Consider the following 21,548-nt stretch of genomic DNA (forward strand, 5'->3'; position numbering starts at 1 on the left):
ATAGGGTTGCCAGAAAAAAATACAGGGCACCCAGTTAAATTTGAATCTCAGATAAACAACAAATATGTTTTGTTTTGGTTTTTGCTAAACCTGGCAACGTTCTAGGAACTATGCTGGCTTGTGAGCACATACAAATAAATAATATCAGAATTCTACCTTCAAGGAGCTCACAGTCTAACACTAAGACATGAACATAAATCACTTTCATGCAAATGGCCTTGAGAAGAACTAACAGTATTCCAGAAAGTGTCAATGTCAACGGATTTTTCTGAAACCATACACAGATGTCATAGAACCCACTAGAGAAAATCCCCTACATGAGCCTAAGACCTTCTGACAAGGTCTTAAAGATTTTCCTTTCTCGAAGGAAACAGACGAGATTAACAGGCTGTGATTATGGTTCTTAATATCAGGTGTGTCAAGGTCGCTGGGTCAGTCCCTTCTATTTGTAATACTATCCCCTCTTAAAAGTTGCTTTTGCTCAAAAATCATGTTATGTTATATGCATATATCTCGCTACATCAATTGAGGAGAAATTTGTCTATTAGTGTCTAAAGGTAAGAGGAGATTGTGATTGGATGTTACCATGGTCCTTGATTTCTGACTCGAGTGAAACAATAAAAGGGACTTAAACAGATTCTTCCCCCACAGCACTGGGCCGCACCTGCAGAGATGGGCAACAACTAATCCTACCTGCTGTCTGCCTTCCTAGCCAAAGTGGCCGCTCATTTCTTTTTTTTTTTTTTAACTATAAGTTCTAGGGTACATGTGCACAATGTGCACGTTTGTTAATATGTATCCATGTGAGTGGCCCCTCATTTCTATCTGCTCTGGAACCTAAGGCTGTTTGAGAAGGCTGAAGCACTACAGGTGAAACCTGGCGCTGTAATTAATCAGGATTCGAGAATGAGTGAAACCCTTTAACCTGCCTCAGATTCTTGGTGTCTCTCAGTTTCTCTTTCACTGTGGCCGAATAACTGAAATATGGTCTTGTCTGCAAATAGAGAATAAAGGGGGACAGAGAGCCCCGTTTGACAGACTTTAAAATAACAAATTAGGTTCATACATGTAACAAAAGCAAGAGTCCTTTGTACATTTGGGAAAGCAGGTTGAAATCAGAAACTTAGTCTTGTTAGCCTTCAACATAATCCCTCAAGAGTGAGGCTAATGAAATTCCAATGATCAAAGAGTGTACTAGACACAGACATGAAGTTATTGGTGCTGTAGCTATCGGTGCTTACTGAGACGAAGCACAATTGGCGATACCATTGTTGCACTGCCAATTGCTCATCTTTTGAGCCACCACTTGGTGTGCGCCATCTTCCTCCTCTCCTGCCCTGGTTCACTGGGGCAATGCTTGCTCTAAGCTATTGATATTGCTATGCCACAGCTGCTCACTAGGGACACAGTATCTACAGCACATCTGCCAAATCAACCTGCTTCTGCAGTCACCCCAAGGATGGAAAACAGCTTTGTGCTTTGCCCTCTACCTGGGCTATGCTCTATTAACAATATTACAAATACTGTATTAATGATAATAGCCAACATTTATTAAGCACTTACCACATGTAAGCCACTGTGTATAGTGCTTTATACATTCTCTAATTTTTCCTTACAATATCATCTTATGAAGTCAGAGTCATTATCTCTAAGAAACAATCTTAGATAAGTTGTTCAATGTCACTGGTGAGAAATAATTTGAATCCAGATCTGTCTGACTCCAAATCTATGATGCCTTGTATATATCCTCAGTGCCTGTCTAGGTATGGGATTCCTCCCACCCCCCTACCTGAAATAATCCCTGAGACAGGGATTTACATGCAAATAGTTCATTTAGGAGGCGATCCCAGGAACAGTGGAACAGGGATAGGAAGAGTAAGATATTATAGTGATGGGAAGAAAGCTAATAAATGGTGTGTTATCTAGCCAGTTACCTCTATACCCCAATACTGCTGGGGAACTCTGGGAGACAGCATAGAACACATCTCAGAGTTATCCCAATTGAAGGAGGAGGAAGCTCTTCATCCATCACTGGATAATCCTCACCTGTCATTGACTGAGGGCTTCTTCCAGGGGAATTAATGTTCTGCCTTTCCAGCTTGCCTCAGCTTGCTCCTTTTGCTCCAGAAAATAGGCTCTCGGCCAGGAAGTCATAGATGTTCACAATAACAAGCCACCCGCATCTGCTACACTGCCTTACAAATATTTTAATAAAACAAAATTTTAACATTTTAATCATTATTAATGTTTCTTTGGGTCAGGCACAAGTCTTCAGGGTCTGCAGGGCAATAAGTGACTGTCATTGTGCTGTATTAAAGTTCACATCTGACCCACAAACGTGGCACATTTTCCCCAACCATTTCTTCCTTGTGATCAGATCATTCCAAAGGGGGTCCCTTGATTCTTGCTGCCAACAGATCCTTGTCAGACCCATCCTACTGGCTTTCCTATCATAATGAGCAATATCTATAGAGTCCCAGCATGACCCCAGTTAAACTGTCAAATGAAGGCCCTTGTAACATATGGTTTGTATTTCTCCTTTAAAACAAATTTCAGGAAGCAATAAAATCAGGATTTTATAAAGCAAAAACATTGGGCTCTTTCTTTCCTAAATTAAGCTATTTTGATTAAAGTGAAGACTGCAGATACATAAGCTTCAGTGGGAAATGCAAAGATTATGGCTCAATTCCATTTTCTCTATGCTCCATGCCCTTCCTCTCCTTGATGCTATTCCATCAGGGACCTACCATCCCTAGTTAACCAACCACTTCCAGGATCACCAGGGCCCTGCAACAGAAGGAGCTGGACACCCCAGTGTGGAAGGCTGGTTTTGAATTAGGTTAGAATAGGAATCTTAACCTGAAATCCTTGGAGAGGCTCCTGAATGCCTCTGATAACATTATATATAAAACTATGTTTCCAAAATGTGCTCTTTAGCATTTTTCTGAAGAAAAAATTATAAAGCGTTGAGCAACTTCTCAAATTTGTATAATATCTCAAAAGGCGAAGAACCTTTGGGTTCAAAATAGCCCCAGAGAGCACTAAATGGCTTGAGGAGAGGCAATAACACAGTCTCTCAGATCTTTCCAAGCAAAACTGAGCTCACACTCCCAACATGAGACTTTTTATCTACAGCCTCTTACTTTTTGAATCTTAGGTCCTGGCCATAAATCTGTGTTTTTAGTTTAGATCTTCATGTACTTTCAACTTTGGTCATTTCCTATAAACTGGAACATGGTCAAACCTGAACAGAGACTTTCACACTTCAGAGATGAGCCAATTGGCAAAGTCATTGGTCCAATGTGCTGAATTATGAAAGACTGGATAGACAAGCAGAGCTGTGTATCCATGATACTAGAGGGACTAAACCTCCAGACCAAGCTCAAAGGGCTAGTCCTGGATAATCCTGAGCCTCAGACATTCAAGTAGCTGTCAGCCCCAATGCACCAAAGCAGTCCAAACAATGGTTGATTCATTGGTTTATTCAACAAATAATTAAGAAATTCCTACAAGTGCAAGGGATTGTGCTAGGCACTGGGGATACTGCTCTGAACAAGGTGAGGTCCCTGCTTTCATAGAGATTAAATTCTACTTAGGAAGACAGACATTACATAACTAAACACAAGTTACATTACATAACTAAACACAAGTTTATAATTGTGAGAAATGATGCTACTGCATAGTAGCATGGGGCACGAGCACACAGTTAGTTTGCAGGGGCAAGATAGAGAAGCTTTCTTGAGGAATTAATTTCAGAGCAAGTTCGGAAGCCACAGGCAACTCAGAAAGGTGTATTTGCAGCCCACACGTCTTTGCCACGCTCCAGACTCAACTATCTGGTAGCCAACTTGACATCTTTTCTTGGATGATTCCAAAGTACTCCCTAACTTAACATATCCAAAAATGACTTTTCTGGTTTGTATTTTTTTCATAAAAAAATGTTGGAGAGAAATGAGTTCATAAGCTTCCTTCCTAAATGCGGATCTCTCCCACCACCTGCCAAGATACAAAACCCAGAAACCAGGGTCAACAAATACCTCCCCACTGCCTTACTTTCCAACTCTATCACCAAGTGCTCTCCATTTTACCTCCTATGCATCTCTCAAATATGTCCTCTTCACCTTCCCTCACCACTACCTGCCTTAGGTCCCCTCATCCCCTCCCAGCTACCAATATATTTCATCTGGACTTCCTATCAATCTGGTCCTCACAGGAAACAGAAGACAATCTAGAGTTTTGAAGATAATTAAAAGGTTTACAGAATGGACAAGGAAAACAACAAGGGGGTTGAGGCACCCAGGGACTAGCAAACCATTATCACCCCTAAGACTGAAGGGACAAAGGGAAGGACATGTTTTATTAGAGTGTGAGAGGACTGGAGCTGCAGGGATTCCCCTGACGATGCAGAGGGCCAGTGCATCAGCCATATGGTGCTGAGATAGGAGGAATATCCTATTCTCTCCCTCTTCTATTGACTAAACAGAACCTGAAGCTGGAGGGCATGTCTGACTGATGTCAGTCCAAAGAGAGGGCAGAGAATGGATGCAGGAGGAGAGAACTTGTTTACACCCATACTTGCCTTTTCCCCAAGCAGCCTCTATGCTAGTGATTAGCAAACTTCTTCTGTAAAGGCCCAGACAGTAAATATTTTAGGTTTGGCAGGCTAGATGGTCTCTATCACAAATACTTAACTTTGGCAGTTGTAGCACAGATAATGTGTAAACACATTAGTGTGACTGTGTTCCAACAAAACTTTATAACACTGAGATGATTTTCAGGTAAGTTTTCACATCACAAAATATCATTCTTTTGACTTAAAAAAAAAAAAAATACTTGGAAATGCAAAAACTGTTCTCAGGCTGTATCCAAGAATGGCAGACTGAATTTAGCCAGGGACTGTAGATTTCGGATTCCTGCTCTACACTACAGCCATGGGTCTTTGTAAAACCCCAGTCAGTTCACTGTGCCTCCTGCCTGAACTTTTACATATTCCTAATGGCCTTAGGATAATAAGCCAAATCATGTAGCCTATGAGGACTGCATAGTCTGGCCCTACATACATTTCCTTTTTTTTTTTTTTTTTTTTTTTTTTTTTGAGACGGAGTCTCGCTCTGTCGCCCAGGCTGGAGTGCAGTGACCGGATCTCAGCTCACTGCAAGCTCCGCCTCCCGGGTTCACGCCATTCTCCTGCCTCAGCCTCCCGAGTAGCTGGGACTACAGGCGCCCACCACCTCGCCCGGCTAGTTTTTTGTATTTTTTTAGTAGAGACGGGGTTTCACCGTGTTAGCCAGGATGGTCTCGATCTCCCGACCTCGTGATCCGCCCGTCTCGGCCTCCCAAAGTGCTGGGATTACAGGCTTGAGCCACCGCGCCCGGCCTCCTACATACATTTCCATCCACACTTCAGCAGCAAGAGCCTCCCTGGGTTTCTCTTTCTCAACATCATGCTGTCTCCACATCTTTAGAATCCTCTGCTCTCCACTCTCTGTCTAGCTCATTTGCAGATCTCAGTTCACTGCAACATTATTTATAATAGCAAATAACAAAATGAAACAGGGGGTGGGGGCATAATATTCCCAACACTAGGGAAATGAATCATGGAACACCAGGCAGCCATTTTATAATCGTAGATTAATGAGAAACAATATTGATTAGATATTAAGAGAAAATACTCATGTTAAAGTAATACCTATTATTTCATATTGCTGTAATACATTTATACATATATACATAGGTGGAAAAAATCTTGAAGGGAATGCACCAAGCTGTTCAGAGTGATAACTCATGGGCAATGAGGTTATGGGTTATTTTTCCTTTCTGCTGATCTCTATTTTCTAAAATAAATATGTATCAAGAAAAATCAAGATGAATTTTAAAAAATCAACTTAACTAAAAAAAAATCCTGAATTTCAGGTGAATATGTTAGAAAGTTATGAAGTTATGAGAGGGCTGGGGAAGGAAAGGAGAAGTTTTCACAGTTTGATCTAATTCAAAACTAAATCTGTGAAATACTCGTTTCCTAAAATCACTCAGGATAAGTGTGTGATATATTGGTGGACATATTTTAGTTCCTGGGCTTTGACATTAATGGTAACAGACATTTAAAGGGTAGCTCTTTTCTCCATTAAAAAGCAATGAGGGTGGGCGTGGTGGCTAACCACTGTAATTCCAGCACTTTGGGAGGCCAAGGCGGGCAGATCACCTGAGGTCAAGGGTTCGAGACCAGCCTAGCCAACGTGGCAAAACCCTTTCTCTACTAAAAATACAAAAATTAGCCGCGTGTGGTGGCTTGCACCTGTAATACCAGCTACTAGGGACGCTGAGGCAGGAGAATCGCTGGAACCCAGGAGGCAGAGATTGCAGTGAACTGAGATTGTGCCACTGCCCTCCTGTCTGGGTGACAGTTGAAACGGAATAAACTGAGTTATCTCTCTTCAATTTGATTTAAATCATTAACCCAAACCCAATGCCTTAAAAACCAATGACTAAAATCTTCATTAAACTGAGTGCACATGCCAATATTAAGAATGCTGTGTCATTCTTCATCAAAAGTAATTACCTCAACACAAGAGGAGACAAGTACGCATGCAAGTAAACCCCAAACCCCAACTAACGAACATCTGAGATCAGTGGCCACAGGGAATAACTCTGAAATTGTCATCACACTCAGGCAAAGATAACAACCCGGCGGTCTTATTTTTATAGAATATCAAGAACGAAATCATCCAAAAGGCACACGATGCCAAAATAAAAATAAAGAGCGAAAACCCAAAAAGTCGCGCGCAATTCCTTCTGAAACCTATCCGCCTCCTACCCCTGACCCTTCCTCTGGTGCTGGCGGGTTCTCGTCCCTGTTTCCCCCACCGCTAGCCCTGGAACCGCATCGCTTAACTCTTTTCTTGGCGGCCCCGCCCCGGCCAGGCCTAGGCCCCGCCCCATTCGCCATCTATTGGCTTTTTCTACCCTCTGCCGGTGGGTGACGAGCCTGGAAGCCGGCGGGATCTATTGCGCACGCCCAAGGAGCTGGGCCTGGAGCAGGAGAAAGGGAGTGGAGGCGGGTCGCAGACTATGAAGCGCGGCGTTCGGCGGGATCCTTTCCGGAAGCGGAAGCTTGGCGGGCGGGCCAAGAAGGTCCGGGAGCCCACGGCGGTTAATTCTTTTTACCGTGAGGCTTCACTTGTTTCGGTCTGGGCTTCTCTGAGGCTGCGAGAGATGGTCAGGTCCGGATCTCGACCGGGCCAGGTGAGGGCTGAGGACCTGAGGAGTCCACTGTGGGGATGGCTCGAGGGACAGGGGGGTTTTCGGGCCAGGGACTTGTAAAACTATGCTCGAAAAGAGACAAAGACAATGAGGCGACATTAAAGTGCTGGGACAGAGGTGCAAGGAACACCTAATCTTCCCGTCGTAACACAGCCGCTCGGTCTCGATGTGTTTCTGTTTAAATTATCGTAGCCCGCCGGCTTTGGGGTAAGACCGGGGTTGGAGTCCCAGCCTTCGCCGCTGGCTCGAGTGACTTAAGCTTTCCTAGCTTCGGTCACCTGCAGTTTGAGAGTCTACTAGTTTTTACTTATCAGAACTTTCTATTCTTTAGCTGCAAAATAGGCAGAAATAAGCATAAAATCCTGTCTCAAAGAATTGAGAAGGTTAAATCAGAGAACCCGGTAAAAACATCGATCACACAGTTGGTAGACATACAACAACATTTAGTTCCCTTAAAAACTCGTAGTTTGCCACCATCTTGATAAACAGCAGCTAACATTTAGATAGGACTTATGTGGTAGATACTACTCTAAGTTATGTATTACATAAAATAACTCATTTCATAGTCACAATATCCTTATGAGGTAAGTACTATTATCCCTATTTTATATATGAGGAAATCGAGGGCCGGAGGGTTCAAATAACTTAGCAGTTACACAGCTGTGGAAACAAGAATCAGACTCACAAAGCTGATGCCAGAGTCCATTCTTCTTTTAAACATTTTACTTAGTAGATGTATGACTTTGAACAAACTTTTCTGAAGTTTAGGTTCCCACCTCACAGAAATAATGATAACTCACAGGGTATGGATAAAGTGGAAATGAAAGACCTTAGCGCACTCTAAGTCATTCTACAAAGGCAGTTTTATCTTGTACTTGTTGGTAGGAGATATGACTACTAAGAAATGCTTGTATGTTTCTCAAATAGCAAAATTAAAAGTTTAGTGATAATAACCCAGTAGAAGTAAGTGTAAAATAAAGCAAACTGATTCTCCTGTATTGTGATTAGGACACTCCTTTTGGAGAGCAGCTTTGCAGTTTGTATCAAGGGTTATTAAATTACTAATAACCTTTCACCAAATAATTTTCCTTTTAATCCTAAATATGAAACGGCTGTTTTCAATAAATAGGCTTATTCCAGGTTTGTTTTCTTGATTGTGAAAAATAGGAAGCAAACCAAGACCATATTATATTATTTCCACTGAAGGAAATATTATACAACCATTAAAAATTTCTGAATATGAAAAAGATTTAAAAGTAGAAAACACAGGATTTAAAATTGCAAATATCTAGTTATTATGACTAAGTAAAAAATGCATATAAAAAAAGATTGGAAGCCCCGGTAGCAAAGAACACGTCTAGTACCTAGATCTTGGTTTCCAAGTACCACTGTCCACTAAGGAGTCCTGGCTTTTTGGAGAAATGACCAACTCCAGGGCTGAGCGGGGGAATTATAAGAAGAACTTGGATACATCAAACTGAAAAGCTTCTGCACAGTACAGGAAATGATTAATGGAGAGAAAAGGCAGTCTACAGAATGGGAGAAAATATTTCCAAGCCATGTGTCTGATAAATAATCCAAAATACATATAAGGAATTTCTATAACTCAAAAGCAGAACAACACATAACCTGGTTAAAAAATGAAAAAAGGATTTGAATAGACATTTCTCCAAAGAAGATGTGCAGATGGCCAACAGGTATATGAAAAGATGCTCAACGTCACTAATCATGAAGGAAATGCAAATTAAAACCACAATGAGCTATCACCTAACACCTGTTAGGATGACTTATTAAAAAAACAGAAACAAGTATTGGCAAGGATTTGGAAGAATTGGAACCCTTGTACACTGTCAATGGGAATGTAAAATGCTATAGCCGCTTTGGAAAACAATATGGAGATTCCTCACCAAATTAAAAATAGAACTATATCACCCAGCAATTCTACTTCTGGGAATTTATCCAAAAGAATTGAAATCAGGATATAGAAGAGATATTTGCACTCTCGTGTTCATTGCAGCACTATTCACAATAGCCAAAATGTGGAAACAACCCAAAAGTCTATCTACAGATGAATAGATAAAGAAAATATGGTATATACATGCAATGGACTATTATTCAGCCTTTAAAAAGAAGGAACTAACTGTCATATGCACCAACAGAGACGAACCTTGAAGACATTATGCTAAGTGAAATAAGCTAGTCACAGAAGGACAAATATTGCATTATTTTACTTATATAAAGTATCTAAAATAGTTAAAACTCATAGAAACAGAACGTGAGCGTGGATTGGGCATGAACCAGAGGGATTTTTGTTTTTTGTTTTGTTTTTTTTTTGTAAAGAGCAGTATTGGGATAATTGGCAACTTGCAAATAAGGTCTGAACATTAGATCAAAATTCTGTATCCATGTTAATTTCCTGGTTTTGATAATTATACTATGGTTATATTAGAGAATGACCTTGTTTTTAGGAAATATTTAGGAGTAAAGGAGTATTGTATCTGCAACTTAACTCTAACGGTTCAGGCAGAAAGTAATGCTGTGTATATATATTGAGAGAGAATATGGAAAACGTCCAGGGTCACAGAATCTGAAACATATATAGGGCTTCTTTGTACTATTATTTCATAATAGAAACTACAAAAAAAAATGAAAGGAATTGTTCCAATATGATAGTTACTGTTTCAAGGTGCTTTTATCATGGGTAATTTTCTTTACTAGATTTTCTATAATATAGCCTTGTGTATATTTTTTGGAGAAACACCATATATAACCTTACGTTATGCCAGACATGTACCTCAGACAGTGTACTTAAAAAAACATTTTTTTTTGAAAGAATAATTGTGGTAGTTGTTTTTGGACTCAATCCAGGGTACAGTATTACAGTGTCATGGCTTGGATTTGTTATTATGATTCCAGCCAGGACATCGACATAGATATACCAAAGGGAAAGACCCTGAGAGTGTGACACAGAGACCAGTGGAGTGATGTTCTCACTGCTGGCTTCATGACCCTCCATCATATTCCAAGTTATCTCAAGAAGTATAATTCTTACCAACCCAGTTTTTTAAAAATGTATTCTCAGTGACATTCTTAGAAGGATGGAACGCATATTCAAGCATGTAATAGAATGCCATTTAACTCCAGAAAGTTTGGTAGTTACTGCTCAAAGCTGTCTGGAGATGAAATATGTAAATATGTCAAGATAAATTGTAAATGAAACTGCCAACAGTGACTACATCTGGAGGGTGGAACGAGGAGGGAGTCAGGGACTTTCTTGTGTCTATTTAAAATTATTTTGAATAGAGATTATATTTATCTGATATAAAGTTATTAAGATATAAAATAGTATACCATGGAAAGTGTCCCTTCTCACTGTGTCCCCCAGATACTCAGTTTCCCTCCCCGGAGGCATCCATGATTAACTGTTTCTGGCATAACTCCCAAGATACCGGATGCATGTAAAAGCAAATGCTTATTTTTTTCCTCTTTTTCTACACAAAATGTTGTCCATTATGTCACTTTTAAAACAAAAAAATTTAAGAAAACAACAGTGGTATATGAATTTAAAAAGTAAGATTAAGACAATGAGATGTAGATAAAGAGAAAGGGCAGAATTCTTGCTGGTCTAATCAGGCATTCCAAAGAATGTACATAAAAGGAAGCAGAGTTAAAAACTCTGTTCTGTATCTTGAATTAACTTGTATGTTTCAAAGAATTTGGGAATATAGAACATATTTTGGGATTAGTATAGTCTGAACTTAGTGTAGTAGTTAATTCCGGTTTAAAATAATATCTCAATTTCCTTTTTACCTTAAACAGACTTAAGGAACAAATATATGTGTTGTTTGCTTGACATTTTACATAAAAGAAATTTAATATATGAATTGAATTGTAATTGTGGATTTTTAGGATAGATCACATTAATTAAAACAGTGAATAATATGGTACATACAATGGAATATTATTTGACCTCAAAAAGGAAGAAAAATTTTGACACGTGCTACAATATAGATGAAGCTTGAAGACATTATGCTAAGGGAAATAAGCCAGTCACAAAAGGACAAATATTGTATTATTCCAGTTATATAAAGTTTCTAGAGTAGTCAAATTCATAGAAGCTAGGTTGGTAGTTGTTAGGGTCAGGGGGAAGAGGGGATGGCAAGGTATTGTTTGATGGGTACAGAGTTTCAGTTTGAGAAGATGAATAAAAGAAAAAAATGACATTAAATTTTGTCAAGATAGCATATTGAAAATATAACAGAAAAATGTTTATCTGCTATAATATATTATGTCATAGGTGTTATCTTCAGGAAGGCACACTGGACCTGCTAAATTAACAAATGGAAAGAAAGCGTAAGTACTTATGAAGACGTTTACAACTTCAGATTTCAAGATGTTTTTCAGGTCTTTGGGCTGGATGACATGTTGTCTACCCCAGAAAATTAGGTAGGCCTCTACTGTCACAAGCTCTGGGGAACAACTTTTTATATCTACCCATGTTAATCATTTTAGTATTTAACAGTCTTTCTAATCTTCAAAATGTGTTTATAAATTCATCTTGTACATGGTTGGACAAGCTTTCTTGTCTTTGCTGGAAAGAAGATGACTGCTTACTAATGTATTTTGGGGAAAATATTTGTAAAAATATTAATGAGCTTGTTTTCCAGGACCTATTTAAGAAAAATATCACGTTTTAATGCAGATTCTGGCTATTCTCTCCATTCTGATTCAGAAAGTCAGGTAAGATTGAATAGATACAATACACACTATTTTAATTAGTTTTCAGATAGTAGCTAAAAAGTAGGAATAAAATGCAAAGTATTAATTGCTGTAAGGAAGTATGAAGTCTGTTGCTTTAAAGCATCTTTTCTACCAATAATAAATTGTAAATAAACAAATTTTAAAACTACATAATATATATTTTTTCCTACACTAACAGTTATATACAAGTGTATTCTAAATGACTTTATTCCTTACAGGCGGAAACTGTACACGGGCTTGATGGTTGTGCTTCTTTGCTGAGGGACATTTTGAGAAATGAAGATTCAGGTTTATTTTTTAAAATTCTTTGCTGAACACCTTATCTCAATTAAGTCATTCTTTTGATGTTAACACATTTTTGTTTTATTAATAGGTTCAGAAACAGCATATTTAGAAAACAGATCTAATTCTAGACCTTTAGAAAGCAAAAGATATGGATCAAAAAAGAAAAGACGTGAAAAACAGACTATTCCTTTGGTAGTCCAGAAAGAAACATGTAAGCCTTTTTTCTCTTAGTTATTTGAAGATAATCCTTAACTGTGGGTATTTTGATTAATTATCAGGATTATGCATTGACTTTCATTTTAATAATCAGTATTGGTTAGGTTTATGTGTGCTTATGCCTTTCTGTATTCAGCTTCTAATCACTGAGTAGTCCACTTTGCTTGCTATCATTTTCTCAAGAAGAAAAGTAGAAAAAGAGACTGTCTGAGTTTTGTAGGAGAAAAAGTTCAAACTCAGAATGACATTTGCGAAGTATATAGAGTTATCTTAATTTTCCCTGCCACTTGTTTTCATAGATAATCATAAATTGGTTGTATTTCAGGTATATACTTCTAGTAGTTGCTTTAAGATTATTATATTTATATGTGTGTGTGTGTATGTGTGTGTGTATATATATATATATATGTCCTAAGTTAGTCAAGCCGAACTTGTCAAGCTTCACAGTTAGGATACATGGTACATAAGGAGGTAAAATTGGATCAATAAGGAAAGAGAGCCTGCTGCTGATTGATGGTGAATATAGCCAAGGGTACTTTACATCCTCACAGCTAACTTTTCCTAGTTTAGAACAAGAAAGTTTTGGTTATGTTGTCCCTTGGAGGCCTAGAGAACAAGATAGCCCATAATGAAGATGAAAAAGTCCACAATGGGAATTCAGATGGACGAGAATTAGACTAGCCAGTTCTATAGTTCAGGTGGGCCAGAAATGTCAGCACTGTAGGGCATGCTTAGATTCAGCTTGGCCAAGGAATGAAGTTTAGAAAGTCTTATAAGGCAGTATCCCTATATATTAAGAGATCAGGATTTAGGCAAGGAGGCTGAGAAAGTGTCAGTAGAGCATTTGTGGGACTAGAGGTTGATGTTTCAGATAGTCCCAAGGTAGAGAACTAAGGCAGGGGAAACGTAACTCATCTTGGAAGCCAGTAACAATAGCCTTATATTATCATGACCTGTACTATTCAAGATGGTAGCCACTGGCCACATGTGGCTATTCAGCACTTGAAATATGACTAGTACGACCAAGGAATTGAATTTTTAATGTTATTTAATTTAAATTAATTTACAATTAAATTTGAAAACTGTAATTGATCCAGTTATTATAAAACTTTTAAGTATGTTTGGAATAACTTGGGCATGTGAACCTACCTTTTCAAGTGTAAATTTTATTAAATCTGAATATAGACCAAGTATTTCTGATGAGAATTTAGCATCCAGATTGTGCTTTATGTAAAATATATGCTAGATTTAGAAGATTTAATACAAAATTTCGGTTATTATACACTGACATGTTAATATTTTGGATATATTGATTTAAATAAATATGAAAAGTAATTTTACCTATTTTATGTAGTTACTGGAAACTTTTTTTTTTTGTATTTTGGTTCTATTCTTTTATTCTATCAATCAGTCAATCAATCATCTATCTTTTTTTTTCCTTTTCTTCTGTAATTTTTTTTATTATTATTATTATACTTTAAGTTCTAGGGTACATGTGCATAACGTGCAGGTTTGTTACATATGTATACTTGTGCCATGTTGGTGTGCTGCACCCATCAACTCGTCATTTACATCAGGTATAACTCCCAGTGCAGTCCCTCCCCCCTCCCCCCTCCCCATGATAGGCCCCAGTGTGTGATGTTCCCCTTCCCAAGTCCAAATGATCTCATTGTTCAGTTCCCACCTATGAGTGAGAACATGCGGTGTTTGGTTTTCTGTTCTTGCGATAGTTTGCTGAGAATGATGGTTTCCAGCTGCATCCATGTCCCTACAAAGGACACAAACTCGTCCTTTTTTATGGCTGCATAGTATTCCATGGTGTATATGTGCCACATTTTCTTAATCCAGTCTGTCACTGATGGACATTTGGGTTGATTCCAAGTCTTTGCTATTGTGAATAGTGCCGCAATAAACATTCGTGTGCATGTGTCTTTATAGCAGCATGATTTATAATCCTTTGGGTATATACCCAGTAATGGGATGGCTGGGTCATATGGTACTTCTACTTCTAGATCCTTGAGGAATCGCCATCCTGTTTTCCACAGTGGTTGAACTAGTTTACAATCCCACCAACAGTGTAAAAGTGTTCCTATTTCTCCACATCCTCTCCAGCACCTGTTGTTTCCTGACTTTTTAATGATTGCCATTCTAACTGGTGTGAGATGGTATCTCATTGTGGTTTTGATTTGCATTTCTCTGATGGCCAGTGATGATGAGCATTTTTTCATGTGTCTATTGGCTGTATGAATGTCTTCTTTTGAGAAATGTCTGTTCATATCCTTTGCCCACTTTTTGATGGGGTGGTTTGTTTTTTTCTTGTAAATTTGTTTGAGTTCTTTGTAGGTTCTGGATATTAGCCCTTTGTCAGATGAGTAGATTGCAAAAATTTTCTCCCCTTCTGTAGGTTGCCTGTTCACTCTGATGGTAGTTTCTTTTGCTGTGCAGAAGCTCTTCAGTTTAATTAGATCCCATTTGTCAATTTTGGCTTTTGTTGCCGTTGCTTTTGGTGTTTTAGACATGAAGTCCTTGCCCATGCCTATGTCCTGAATGGTATTACCTAGGTTTTCTTCTAGGGTTTTTATGGTTTTAGGTCTAACATTTAAGTCTCTAATCCATCTTAAATTAATTTTTGTATAAGGAGTAAGGAAAGGATCCAGTTTCAGCTTTGTACTTAACGGCTAGCCAGTTTTCCCAGCACCATTTATTAAATAGGGAATCCTTTCCCCATTTCTTGTTTTTCTCAGGTTTGTCAAAGATCAGATGGCTGTAGATGTGTGGTATTATTTCTGAGGACTCTGTTCTGTTCCATTGGTCTAGATCTCTGTTTTGGTACCAGTACCATGCTGTTTTGGTTACTGTAGCCTTGTAGTATAGTTTGAAGTCAGGTAGCATATGCCTCCAGCTTTGTTCTTTTGACTTAGGATTGTCTTGGCAATACGGGCTCTTTTTTGGTTCCATTTGAACTTTAAAGCAGTTTTTTCCAATTCTGTGAAGAAACTCATTGGTAGCTTGATGGGGATGGCATTGAATCTCTAAATTACCTTGGGCAGTATGGCCATTTTCACGATATTGATTCTTCCTATCCATGAGCATGGTATGTTCTTCCATTTGTTTGTGTCCTCTTTTATTTCACTGAGCAGTGGTTTGTAGTTCTCTTTGAAGAGGTCCTTTACATCCCTTGTAAGTTGGATTTCTAGGTATTTTATTCTCTTTGAAGCAATTGTGAATGGAAGTTCATTCATGATTTGGGTCTCTGTTTGTCTGTTGCTGATGTATAAGAATGCTTGTGATTTTTGCACATTACTTTTGTATCCTGAGACTTTGCTGAAGTTGCTTATCAGCTTAAGGAGATTTTGGGCTGAGATGATGGGGTTTTCTAAATATAGAATCATGTCATCTGCAAACAGGGACAATTTGACTTCTTCTTTTCCTAACTGAATACCCTTGATTTCTTTCTCTTGCCTGATTGCCCTAGCCAGAACTTCCAACACTGTGTTGAATAGGAGTGGTGAGAGAGGGCATCCCTGTCTTGTGCCAGTTTTCAAAGGGAATTTTTCCAGTTTTTGCCCATTCAGTATGATATTGGCTGTGGGTTTGTCATAAATAGCTCTTATGATTCTGAGATACGTTCCATCAATACCGAATTTATTGAGCATTTTTAGCATGAAGGGCTGTTGAATTTTGTCAAAGGCCTTTTCTGCATCTATTGAGATAATCATGTGGTTTTTGTCTTTGGTTCTGTTTATATGCTGGATTACGTTTATTGATTTGCATATGTTGAACCAGCCTTGCATCCCAGGGGTGAAGCCCCCTTGATCATGGTGGATAAGCTTTTTGATGTGCTGCTGGATCTGGTTTGCCAGTATTTTATTGAGGATTTTTGCATCGATGTTCATCAGGGATATTGGTCTAAAATTTTCTTTTTTTGTTGTGTCTCTGCCAGGCTTTGGTATCAGGATGATGTTGGCCTCATAAAATGAGTTAGGGAGGATTCCCTCTTTTTCTGTTGATTGGAATAGTTTCAGAAGGAATGGCACCAGCTCCTCCTTGTACCTCTGGTAGAATTCAACTGTGAATCCATCTGGTCCTGGACTTTTTTTGGTTGGTAGGCTATTAATTGTTGCCTCAATTTCAGAGCCTGCTGTTGGTCTATTCAGGGATTCAGCTTCTTCCTGGTTTAGTCTTGGGAGAGTGTAAGTGTCCAGGAAATTATCCATTTCTTCTAGATTTTCTAGTTTATTTGCGTAGAGGTGTTTATAGTATTCTCTGATGGTAGTTTGTATTTCTGTGGGGTGAGTGGTGATATCCTCTTTATCATTTTTTATTGCGTCTATTTGATTCTTCTCTCTTTTCTTCTTTATTAGTCTTGCTAGCGGTCTATCAATTTTGTTGATCTTTTCAAAAAACTCCTGGATTCATTGATTTTTTGGAGGGTTTTTTGTGTCTCTATCTCCTTCAGTTCTGCTCTGATCTTAGTTATTTCTTGCCTTCTGCTAGCTTTTGAATGTGTTTGCTCTTGCTTCTCTAGTTCTTTTAATTGTGATGTTACAGTGTCAATTTTAGATCTTTCCAGCTGTCTCTTGTGGGCATTTAGCGCTATAAATTTCCCTCTACACACTGCTTTAAATGTGTCCCAGAGATTCTGGTATGTTGTATCTTTGTTCTCATTGGTTTCAAAGAACATCTTTATTTCTGCCTTCATTTCGTTATGTACCCAGTAGTCATTCAGGAGCAGGTTATTCAGTTTCCATGTAGTTGAGCGGTTTTGATTGAGTTTCTTAGTCCTGAGTTCTAGTTTGATTGCACTGTGGTCTGAGAGACAGTTTGTTATAATTTCTGTTCTTGTACATTTGCTGAGGAGTGCTTTACTTCCAATTATGTGGTCAATTTTGGAATAAGTGTGATGTGGTGCTGAGAAGAATGTATATTCTGTTGATTTGGGGTGGAGAGTTCTGTAGATGTCTATTAGGTCCGCTTGCTGCAGAGATGAGTTCAATTCCTGGATATCCTTGTTAACTTTCTGTCTCATTGATCTGTCTAATGTTGACAGTGGGGTGTTGAAATCTCCCATTATTATTGTATGGGAGTCTAAGTCTCTTTGTAAGTCTCTAAGGACTTGCTTTATGAATCTGGGTGCTCCTGTGTTGGGTGCATATATATTTAGGATCATTAGCTCTTCCTGTTGAATTGATCCCTTTACCATTATGTAATGGCCTTCTTTGTCTCTTTTGATCTTTGATGGTTTAAAGTCTGTTTTATCAGAGACTAGTATTGCAACCCCTGCTTTTTTTTGTTCTCCATTTGCTTGGTAGATCTTCCTCCATCCCTTTATTTTGAGCCTATGTATGTCTCTGCATGTGAGATGGGTCTCCTGAATACAGTAAACTGATGGGTCTTGACTCTTTATCCAGTTTGCCAGTCTGTGTCTTTTAATTGGACCATTTAGCCCATTTACAATTAAGGTTAGTATTGTTATGTGTGAACTTGATCCTGCCATTATATTAACTGGTTATTTTGCTCGTTAGTTGATGCAGTTTCTTCCTAGCCTTGATGGTCTTTACATTTTGGCATGTTTTTGCAATGGCTGGTACCAGTTGTTCCTTTCCATGTTTAGTGCTTCCTTCAGGGCCTCTTGTGAGGCAGGCCTGGTGGTGACAAAATCTCTAAGCATTTGCTTATCTGGAAAGGATTTTATTTCTCCTTCACTTATGAAACTTAGTTTGGCTGGATATGAAATTCTGGGTTTAAAATTCTTTTCTTTAAGAATGTTGAATATTGGGCCCCACTCTCTTCTGGCTTGTAGAGTTTCTGCCGAGAGATCTGCTATTAGTCTGATGGGCTTCCCTTTGTGGGTAACCTGACCTTTCTCTCTGGCTGCCCTTAAGATTTTTTCCTCCATTTCAACTTTGGTGAATCTGGCAATTATGTGTCTTGGAGTTGCTCTTCTCGAGGAGTATCTTTGTGGCGTTCTCTGTATTTCCTGAATTTGAATGTTGGCCTGCCCTACTAGGTTGGGGAAGTTCTCCTGGATGATATCCTGAAGAGTGTTTTCCAACTTGGTTCCATTTTCCCCCTCACTTTCAGGCACCCCAATCAGACGTAGATTTGGTCTTTTTACCTAATCCCATACTTCTTGCAGGCCTTGTTCATTTCTTTTTCTTCTTTTTTCTTTAGATTTCTCTTCTCGCTTCATTTCATTTATTTGATCCTCAATTGCTGATACTCTTTCTTCCAGTTGATCAAGTCGGTTACTGAAACTTGTGCATTTGTCACGTATTTCTCGTGTCATGGTTTTCATCTCTGTCAGTTCATTTATGGCCTTCTCTGCATTAATTATTCTAGTTATCAATTCTTCCACTCTTTTTTCAAGATTTTTAGTTTCTTTGCACTGGGTACGTAATTCCTCCTTTAGCTCTGAGAAGTTTGATGGACTGAAGCCTTCTTCTCTCATCTTGTCAAAGTCATTCTCCGTCCAGCTTTGATCCGTTGCTGGCGATGAGCTGCGTTCCTTTGCAGGGGGAGATGCGCTCTTATTTTTTGAATTTCCAGCTTTTCTGCCCTGCTTTTTCCCCATCTTTGTGGTTTTTATCTGCCTCTGGTCTTTGATGATGGTGACGTACTGATGGGGTTTTGGTGTGGGTGTCCTTCCTGTTTGTTAGTTTTCCTTCTAATAGTCAGGACCCTCAGCTGTAGGTCTGTTGGAGATTGCTTGAGGTCCACTCCAGACCCTGTTTGCCTGGATATCAGCAGCAGAGGCTGCAGAAGATAGAATATTGCTGAACAGCGAGTGTACCTGTCTGATTCTTGCTTTGGAAGCTTCCTCTCAGGGGTGTACTCCACCGTTTGAGGTGTGGGGTGTCGGTCTGCCCCTAGTGGAGGATGTCTCCCAGTTAGGCTACTCAGGGGTCAGGGACCCACTTGAGCAGGCAGTCTGTCTGTTCTCAGATCTCAGCCTCCGTGTTGGGAGATCCACTGCTCTCTTCAAAGCTGTCAGACAGAGTCGTTTGCATCTGCAGAGGTTTCTGCTGCTTTTTGTTGTTGTTGTTGTTGTTGTTGTTGTTGTTTAGCTGTGCCCTGTCCCCAGAGGTGGAGTCTACAGAGACGGGCAGGCCTCCTTGAGCTGCTGTGAGCTCCACTCAGTTCGAGCTTCCCAGCGGCTTTGTTTACCTACTTAAGCCTCAGCAATGGCGGGCACCCCTCCCCCAGCCTGGCTGCTGCCTTGCCATTAGATCGCAGACTGCTGTGCTAGCAATGAGGGAGGCTCCGTGGGCGTGGGACCCTCCCGGCCAGGTGTGGGATATAATCTCCTGGTGTGCCCGTTTGCTAAGACCCTTGGTAAAGCACAGTATTGGGGTGGGAGTTACCCAATTTTCCAGGTGTTGTGTGTCTCAGTTCCTCTGGCTAGGAAAAGGGATTCCCTTCCGCCTTGCGCTTCGCAGGTGAGGCTCTTGCTGGTCGGGCTGCAGCAGCTGACCAGCACCGATTGTCCGGCACTCCCTAGTGAGATCAACCCAGTACCTCAGTTGAAAATGCAGAAATCACCTGTCTTCTGTGTCGCTTGCGCTGGGAGCTGGAGACTGGAGCTGTTCCTATTCGGCCATCTTGCTCTGCCGCAGTTACTGGAAATTTTAAGTTACATATATGGTTTGCATTATATTTCTATTGGATAGCATTGGTCTAAGCTCAGCACATTACAGCCAGTTTTTAAAGTAATGTTTAGTTATTTTATTTTGTAAATAAGATTTTACTAGAATGCAGCCGAGCTAATTTATTAATGTGTTTTTATTAGCTGTTTTTGTCCTGCAGTGGCAGAGTTGACTAGTTGTGACAGAGATCATCTGGCCTGCTGAACCTAAAATATTTATTTGACCTTTTAAGAAAAAGAGTGCTAAACCCTGGCCTTAACTCTTAAAGCAGAGGTCTTTTTATTGGGGCGCAATTGAGAAAGAAAGGAGTGGTAGCAGTCTCCTTTTTGTCTGTAGGCAGGTTATTTCTTATCCAGGGCACCTTTCCTCAAGCAACTATTATTTGCAATGTATGTGACTGACAATGGGTGTCACAGTATCAGCTTATTGGACCCTGACTTAACTGCTTCTGTCAGTCAGAATTCCAACAAGAAACAGATGGCAGCACTCAAGTTGAGGTAATTCGAGGAGGGTTTATGTTTATTTACAAAGGGACTCATAAAGATATGAGTAGGGTATAGGAAAACCACAGGTTTTGCCTACTAGGTCGCACGAGCCTAGTGCTAGCAGCAGCAGCAGCAGAGCTGTTACCATCTCTAGACCATAAGGGATTAGGAGAGAGAAAGATTACTGAATCTAGAAAGAGATACTGTTTGTAGACTATGCTACCTTGAGAAGAGCAGTGAGCTTCATTGAAAGGACGAAGTCAGCCCAAGGTGGCCTCATAGAAGGGGAGCAGGAATAAGTGTATATCCTGACTTCATGCTTCTTCCTTTCCTTGATATGCCAAGACTCCCATTGGATTGAACCCAACTGAAGCCCTACTGATGTATATCAGGTCTGGGATTTGACTTTTACAAGCTAGTAAGCTAGTCTTACTGTGTCATGGATGCTAGCAGAAGACAAGACTACTGGATCAGAGACGAAGGACTTTATTACTCACAGCACAGGCAGCAGTATGTGCATCAGCATATTGTGTTGGTTCTTATTCACCCTAGTTCCCGTTGAGGTGATACGGTGGACCCATATGGATGCACAGGTTTAGGTTGCAGCTGAGGAACACTGAGCTTGGGGAATCGGTCACTTTGATAGTAAGCAGTAATCAAACCTGTGCTTGTCCCAGAGGGAAACCTTACCTCATCCTTCAAGGTTGCTCACTGCAAACACAACCCTGAGAAGTGGCCCAGGTAAGGAGTTCAGGTCAAAGCCTTGCTTTTTTGGTATATACAGCAAGACATATTGAAGGACTGTCTCTTTGCAGCCCATATAGATCAGCATTCCAGGGAGAGCAGGGTGAAAGACCAGTAGAGGTGGATTTGGATTGGCAGATGGAAGTTTCTG

General features: G+C 39.7%; 1 protein-coding gene across 14 annotated transcripts in view; it reads left to right on the plus strand.

Moving 5' to 3' along the window:
• The first annotated feature begins 7,007 nt into the window (after window positions 1-7,007).
• The window catches only part of CCDC14 (coiled-coil domain containing 14), a 72,409-nt gene continuing 57,868 nt past the window's right edge, over window positions 7,008-21,548 (plus strand). For 11 of the 14 annotated variants that reach the window (XM_065539125.1, XM_015446341.3, XM_045385528.3 and 8 more), the window contains exons 1-5: window positions 7,008-7,242; window positions 11,558-11,613; window positions 11,928-12,000; window positions 12,240-12,309; window positions 12,395-12,517. In XM_065539125.1, coding sequence (XP_065395197.1) covers window positions 7,069-7,242; window positions 11,558-11,613; window positions 11,928-12,000; window positions 12,240-12,309; window positions 12,395-12,517 — 496 coding nt within the window. In that variant the 5' untranslated portion in view covers window positions 7,008-7,068. The remainder of the gene's footprint in view (window positions 7,243-11,557; window positions 11,614-11,927; window positions 12,001-12,239; window positions 12,310-12,394; window positions 12,518-21,548) is intronic. The other 3 variants (XM_074033277.1, XM_005547949.5, XM_065539124.2) reach the window with 2 other exon arrangements.

The sequence above is a fragment of the Macaca fascicularis genome, chromosome 2 (genome assembly GCF_037993035.2).
Source record: "Macaca fascicularis isolate 582-1 chromosome 2, T2T-MFA8v1.1".
Taxonomy (NCBI): Eukaryota; Metazoa; Chordata; class Mammalia; order Primates; family Cercopithecidae; genus Macaca; species Macaca fascicularis.